Raw genomic sequence first — 7,206 nt, forward strand, 5'->3', positions numbered from 1 at the left:
AGTCATAATGAAAAGCTAAAAGAAGTTCTAAAATATGAGAAATGTGGTGTACTCCTTAAAGACCCACTCCGATGAAAATCATGTTTTTCTAGGTGTTAACATGTTCTTGTGGCATTTTTCTGATGTTAGAGGACATATCTTGAGAAAAATAAGCTCAAAGTTGTATTTCTGAGTATTTCTACATTCAAATGTCTGTGAATCAGTAGCAGACGCTAAAATGCCGTTTAAAATAGACTGGAGTTATGACGTAGTAACTCCACTGGGCGGGGCCACGAGCTCATACTCAAATTGGAACACATACTGTAACAAATAAGTCACTTTTCACCGTCTATCAATCGTCAAAACTAAAGTTTGGAGAGCACAGACTGATACCGTCAGTAATTACATCATTACATAAAGAGAGAGGGCAGCCAGCCTCCTCCAGCCAAGCAACAGGCGACATTCGTGCATGTGAAATTCCGCGCTCGTCCAAGTAAGTTAGACTTGCACACGCCGGGTGGCAACGAGTTTCGCCTGTCGCAGTCGTTTGTCCTCTCGTGTGTCAAGCCCATCACTCGTGAGAGAGTCAGTCAGTTTTTCAGATATAGCGGTGACATTAGCATCATAATAATCCCGAAATTCCGAGCAATCCACTGATACTAAATATGTCCTGATTGATCACTGTGGGAGGGATGAAATATTGAGACGAAGTCGAGCTGTTTTTTACCGCGACGTCTCGGAGTGAAATAATGATCGGTGATAACTTTGATTAACTTCGGATAATAATAATTAACGTGTATATATAATACTGTAATGCTTCTCCGTGCCAACGGCTCCGCCCACAACGCAGAGGCGAATTGCTAATGAGCTACTGCCGCTCTGCTGAAGCGAAGTCCCAGAAAACGGCACAGGTTTTGAGATTTTGGCTAAAAATGGCATAATCATAATTTAAAGACCACTGGGAATGTTTAAAAATAGCTCAAAATATGATCGGAGTGGGACTTTAAAGGTGTGCCCTCCCCCCTGATCCTCCATTCAAAACACCTCCTGCATGTAAATAAGTATTCTCTGCCACAGGTACCAAGAAGCCATTTGGTTGCAAATTCTGATCTCACATTGGTGAACCCCTCAATAAGGGTCTAAAATCTAATTATAATGACAGACACCACCATTTGGTGGGTTTTTGGGTTTATAAGGAAACGGGGCAGAAGGTTCTGGGAGTCTGTAGGTTGACTGCCCACACAAGCGATGTGTGCACCTGCTTGCGCATTTCGAAAAGACGATTAAGAGCTTTTCCTCGCGAAAGCCACCTAATTTCACTATGATATAACAACTGGCGGTGGTCTGATTCCATCTGGTCGCACAAAAGTGAAAACAAGCGAGAACTGAGAGCACTGTTCTTCACAAAATTAATTGTTTTGACAGCAATATCCATCACCTCATTTAAGGGCACTGACATTTCTTTGGCTGCAAGGCTTTCACGGTGTAAAAAGCAGTGAACCCAAGTCGCCTCGGGTGCTCTGTCCAAAATTTTTCTCACAACACCACTATGTTTGCCAGTCATTGCGGCCGCACCATCCGTGCAAATGCCTACGCACTTATTCCAATCCAGGCCATTCTTTGTGAAATAGCCATCAAGGCAATTGAAACACTCATCTGCTGTCGTCCGTGTCGAGAGCTCATTACACATCAGTAGATCCTCATGTGTAGCACCTTCCCAGTTGTAGCGTACAAATGCAAGCAATAATGCCATCTTTGAAATATCTGTTGATTCGTCTATTTGAATGGCAAACAAGGGGCTTGCACGCACTCGATCTAAAAGTTGTGTTTCAATATCATCGCTCATGTCTATAATCCGTCTGGAGACAGTGTCGTTGGAGAGTGGGATTTCTTTTATTTTGCTAGCAGCACTTTCCCCTAGTACCTCGCGGCACATGTCAACTGCACATGGGATAACTAGCTCTTCACCAATGTTAAAAGATTTCTTAGCACGGGCGATATGGCCAGCTGCCAGATAACTTGCAGGGTGCTTTTTGAAGCTATTGTGAGCGACACAATACTACTTTGCTGTCTTTTAAGTAGGTCTCGCTTTCGTACAAAGTAATCCACAGGTTTACCCACACATGTTGTATGTTTAGTCTGTAGGTGACGTTCAAGTTTGGATGGCTTCATGGACTTATTTGCCAAGACCTCACCACACTGGACACACTGTGGTTTTTCATCCAACGAAGTACATCCATATCTAATATAGTCCGGGTTGTACTTGCGTTTACATTTTGCTGTCTTTGAAGTGGAAGGAGTTTCCAAATCTTCTGCTTTTTTTCTTTTAAAAATTGGATGCATTTTGTCAAGCTAACAGGCCGTGGCTGCGTATAATTTAATAATAAAGTCTGGCATAGCAGATAGGGCTAGTGTGTGTAACATTATGTAAATAGAGTAGGACCTTGTCCAATAATATAATAATATAAGAGCCTTTCGCGGCAATAATAAATTATTTTGATAGGATCGTTGAAATACAGCATTAGATGCACGGCAATAATGAAGTACAACATTCGAAAATCAGATTTGTTGGAAGACTGGCTATGTTTACATGCACAACTTTTGTTTCAATCTGTGCGCGTTTATATGATTACAGTAGCTGTGTACATTAAGACTTTTTAGTCCGATTGAGCCGCCTATGCGCCTATTTTTATTTTATTTATTTTTTTACCTATGCGTTTACTAACGGATTATTTTATTAGTGAACAACACATGTCTTGCGACCCCTATAGAATTATCAGCGACCCACTTGTTAAAGTTTAAGAGGCATCGGGTGACGTCATTGCGCACGAACAAATGAGCGTGAACGCGCGATGAGGAAGTCATTGAGTTGTGCTCAGGGGGGCAGTGTTTCGGAAGACACTGAAGCTTCCCCGGGCGCCGCCATTGGCTAGCGGACCCCCCCACCTGCTGTTAGCATTCCATTGACTCCCATTCATTTTGGCGTCACTTTGACAGCGAATAACTTTACATCTGAGGCGTTTAAAGACACCGTTTGTCCATTGTTTATTTCGAAATAAACACGAAAATGTATAAAAGGCTCAATTACCTTGTATCTTACGTTATGGCCCCGTAGAAGCAGTTTTTGTAAAAAATAGGCTAACGATTGCGTCATAACCGCGCGACTCTGTCGCACAAGTCGAGAAATTACCGTATGGACAGGCAGAGAAGCTCGCAAGCAATCGGGAGGACGTGGAGGCATAAAGTCAAGGGAGAAGCCCATAGAGAGTGATAAAGTTGCTCTTGCTGCTAGCTCATGGACAGCTAATGCTCACGCTCTCCGTCTCTGCGAGATTCGGAAGGGAATGATTCAGATTTCTCTCGGCACAGCTACTAGAAGACCTACAGGTTGCTCACGTCACATCTACGTCGTCAAGCTCAGTTTGAGCCTGCGCAGTTCGCCTGGCGATCAGGAAGTGAGTGCTTCTAATTGACTTCACTTCTCTCCGTTGAAACCTATGGGGTCGCTGTGTCCAGTTTATATACTGTCTATGGTTGTGCTGCATATGTGTCTGTGACTGCTGTTCGCTGTTTGAGTCTAATTTGTCGTCATTCAGGTACAATCTATGTATAACGCTGAGTTGATAGTGTATATTTGCTGTTTTCTGGAAGATTGCCTCGAATGTTGATTTGTATCCATAGGGAGTTGTGTACGCAGGATTGCGTGAATGTGTGAGTGTGGCTGAGCTAACGCACCGCGTGTACAAATGAGGCCTGTTTGCATTGACGAAGAGATTTCATAGTGTGTAACGCGAGAAACACGAGGGAAAAGTGAGTAATACATACTATGTAATTTCAGGTATATTTTGTGAGTGTTATTTCAGCTTAATTGTTATGAAGTTGTAAGATGTTATGTGTTTTCTTTATAGAAAGTACCACTACCGTATTATTGTCATTGGTGTATCAGTATTTGCATTGTTTTGATTATTGCATACAAAAAGAGATGACACATTGTATTTTCTTTTTATATTTTCCTTTATTTTGGGGAACAACTTGCTGTGTGATTTGAGAATACACTGGCACTGTATTTTGTTTTATTGTGAGTTGTCTGCCTGTAACTGCCAGAAAAGAAACAGAAACTCCTAACAAATTTATAAGGAATAAAATAAGAACCCCACTTTTATTTGTTGGTCCGGTGTCATTTTCCTATGGCCACATTACCATAGAGCGACTGAATCCTTCTGATGTCATCAGAGTGCAGAGAGAAACTACCCGGATCTATGAAGCTGTATGTGGGAAACATCAGAGCGGCAGGAACGTCGGAATGAGAAAGACCCAAAGAGTGACCAAACTCATGGGCAGCCACCAAGAACAGGACATAACCTGCAGAGAAATGAAGTAGAACAGATTAAATGAAAACACTTCATTGCCAGTTTAGATTTTTACTTGAAATCAAAGTGGTGACTAAGATGAATCTCTGAAAACTACATATAGCAAAACTAAATGCACAAAACTAAAAAAATAAAATAAATTACATTTACCACGTGGTGAGCGGAAAGTGAAAACCTCATCATCATCGAAATGTGCATCTCCACCATTTCCAGATGTGGGAGCGTAAGCATGAGCCAAAGTGCCATGTGGTCCATCAAATGGCAAACCATCACCATGATCTGTAGGAAAGAGATTGGCTTTAAATGTAATTTTTAATATAATTAGATTTTAGAAATCAAAGGAACCTGGGCTTTATTTTGAAAGACATTTTGTTTGCAATTAACGATTCATTCATTTTCTTATGACTTTTAAATCTTGAATCGTTTACGGTGGCCAATAATCAATCACGTTTTTTTGTTCCATAAGATCATTACCTTAATTAAATGGAAGATATTTTGTTAGTATCAATGGTGAGCACAAAGATTTTGGTTTCCTATATTTGCATACATGGCCTTCATGTAAAATAAAAGGCAATCAGGTTATATTAGTTTTGATATTGTTACTTTTGTTGCAATAAACAGTCCAAAATAGTTTGTCTAGTTTACATTATGGCAAATAAGTAAATAATTCTATTAACTGAATTGTGCATAGAATCGAATTTAACTTAATTGAAACCCAGTGAATTGAACTGAGCTACAGCCCTACACTTTAAAAAATATTTTTGTTCTCACAACTTTTTTTCTTTTGTCAAATCAACCTATTAATAATTATTAATAAGTAATATAAATTAGATAAGATAATGTACGTGGTTCAGATAACATAATATGTTGTGTTTCTGTTGAATAAACCAATCTCCTACATTGTATTAATAATGTATTTCAATTAACTAAAAAATGTAATGCGACCAGGTAACTTTAAGTTAATCCAACAATCATTTTTTACAGTGCACCAGCTGGAGTGCCCTTGATTTCCACCAGAGGGCACTCCTTCGGTCTTTTTATCTTACCTTGGACTACTTTTCCCAGAACCCTTTGTCCGGACTCATCATGCCTGATTGTTTTTAGCTGTTGCTCATTATCTTGTTAAGCCCAGCCTATATATACTCTGTGTATTTCAAGCTTAGAGAAGTCTTGTTTAGTGTCACACTGCATTTCTGCGTGTTCTCCTGGTTCCCTGTCTTGTTTCCCTGGATTTCCCTGTTTGCCTGCGGTTTTGACCTTATGCGTGTTTTATGGATTACCCTCAATAAAGCTGCATTTGGATCTTCAACCTAAAGTCTCGGAGCAGTTCATGACAACTTGCTGCCATAATTATTTTATTGAGCATTGTTCATATAATGTTCATTTTTAATTAACAACATTTCATATATTATTATTCCAACAGTAAGTTAGAATCCTCAAGTTATTCATAAAATATCACCAAGTTTAAAAGAATTCATCAACATGGGAAGCACGGTTAATAAACAAAATATAAACATGCATAAATGGACAGAGGAAACATACTTCTTGTTCCAAAGGAGATCATGATGTCAGCTGTGCCTCTGTAGATACGGGTGAATGTCAGAGGAGTGACGTCTGCCCACACTTTCAGGGCTCTTCTGATGGAATCATCCACCTCTGCTACTGACATGTCAGGGGTGTAGTTCTCAATCCTGAGGAAAAGGACCACAGTCGGTTTCTGCTTCTCTTTCTTCTGTGACACCAAGAGAACTGATATTATACACACCTGTATGTGAGCTTGTTGGTCAGCCACATGGGTCTGCCTCCAAACGTGGAGTAGGAGTACACAGCAACATCTGAAACTCCACAGCGGGGCTTCTTCATCACCGCCAGTGTTGCTTTGTCCAGCTTTCCAGTGACCTTAAGCCTAAAAAACTTCTGCATCTCTTTCAATTTCTCAGGCAGTGGATCCGGCTCTCTGCCTGTAGAACTAGGACGCATATATTCCAGTTCGTAGAAGCTCTTCAGGTAATTCTAAAGAATACAAAAACAGAATCATTGGGAGAATTAGGCCTATGATCAAAGACAAAACATATATATATATATATATATATATATATATATATATAAACACACATATAAACCCCAAACCTTTGCAATTTCATAATCATCAACGGGCTTTGGAATCGGTCCTGCGTGAATAACAAGCACCAGGCTTGCAAGAAAACCCAGCTGGCGGTGAATCCTCATGTTGTGAGTTGCTTCTTACGATCTTGAGCTTCTCTTCTGATTGGAAGCGTCTGATGGAGGCTTATATACTCTTAAAACTGTGAGGTGTTGAGCAACGGGTCAAATTATCAGCCACAAACTTCTGTGAGTAACCCATCAAACTGACAGACTGACAATAATAACAGGATTTTCAACTTTCCTGACACAGCCTTTTCCTCCTCGCCCAGATATTTGTATTATTTCTTTTCCTCATGGCTTTATATAACTGCAACATTTCTACGCGTTTCTGTGTATTATAAACAAAAACAAAAGCAACATAGTTATAATATTTGGTTACATTTATGTTAATGCTTTATAAGCTTTACTAGCTATTCAACTTAAAATAACTAAATAATATCAAGAAATCAAGAGAGAGCTATGCTTGGGGTGTTGAGAAAGATCTGCAGGTAATGGCAATCATTGTCACTCTTTATTGTCAGACGAATGAGTAATATTTTATTATGAACACACAAATAATGACCGTGGCATAAGCACCATAATACTATAATGAAAGTGGTCCATATGACTCATGCAGAATATTTCAATTCTTATGAAGACTTATGAAAGTTCTGTGTTGGGAACAGACTTAAATGTATGCCAATCACTAAAC

General features: G+C 39.7%; 1 protein-coding gene across 1 annotated transcript; it reads right to left on the reverse strand.

The window, feature by feature from the left end:
* Positions 1-4,001: 4,001 nt before the first annotated feature.
* Positions 4,002-6,728, reverse strand: LOC306991700 (collagenase 3-like). Its single transcript, XM_079599795.1, has 5 exons — positions 6,480-6,728; positions 6,115-6,362; positions 5,892-6,040; positions 4,500-4,628; positions 4,002-4,341 (listed from the first exon to the last, which is right to left on the reverse strand). The coding sequence occupies exons 1-5, from the start codon at positions 6,576-6,578 to the stop codon at positions 4,157-4,159; spliced, it is 810 nt and encodes a 269-aa protein (XP_079455921.1). The 5' UTR covers positions 6,579-6,728; the 3' UTR covers positions 4,002-4,156.
* Positions 6,729-7,206: the final 478 nt, after the last annotated feature.

This window comes from Phoxinus phoxinus (genome assembly GCF_949152265.1).
Source record: "Phoxinus phoxinus genome assembly, chromosome: 23".
Lineage (NCBI taxonomy): Eukaryota > Metazoa > Chordata > Actinopteri > Cypriniformes > Leuciscidae > Phoxinus > Phoxinus phoxinus.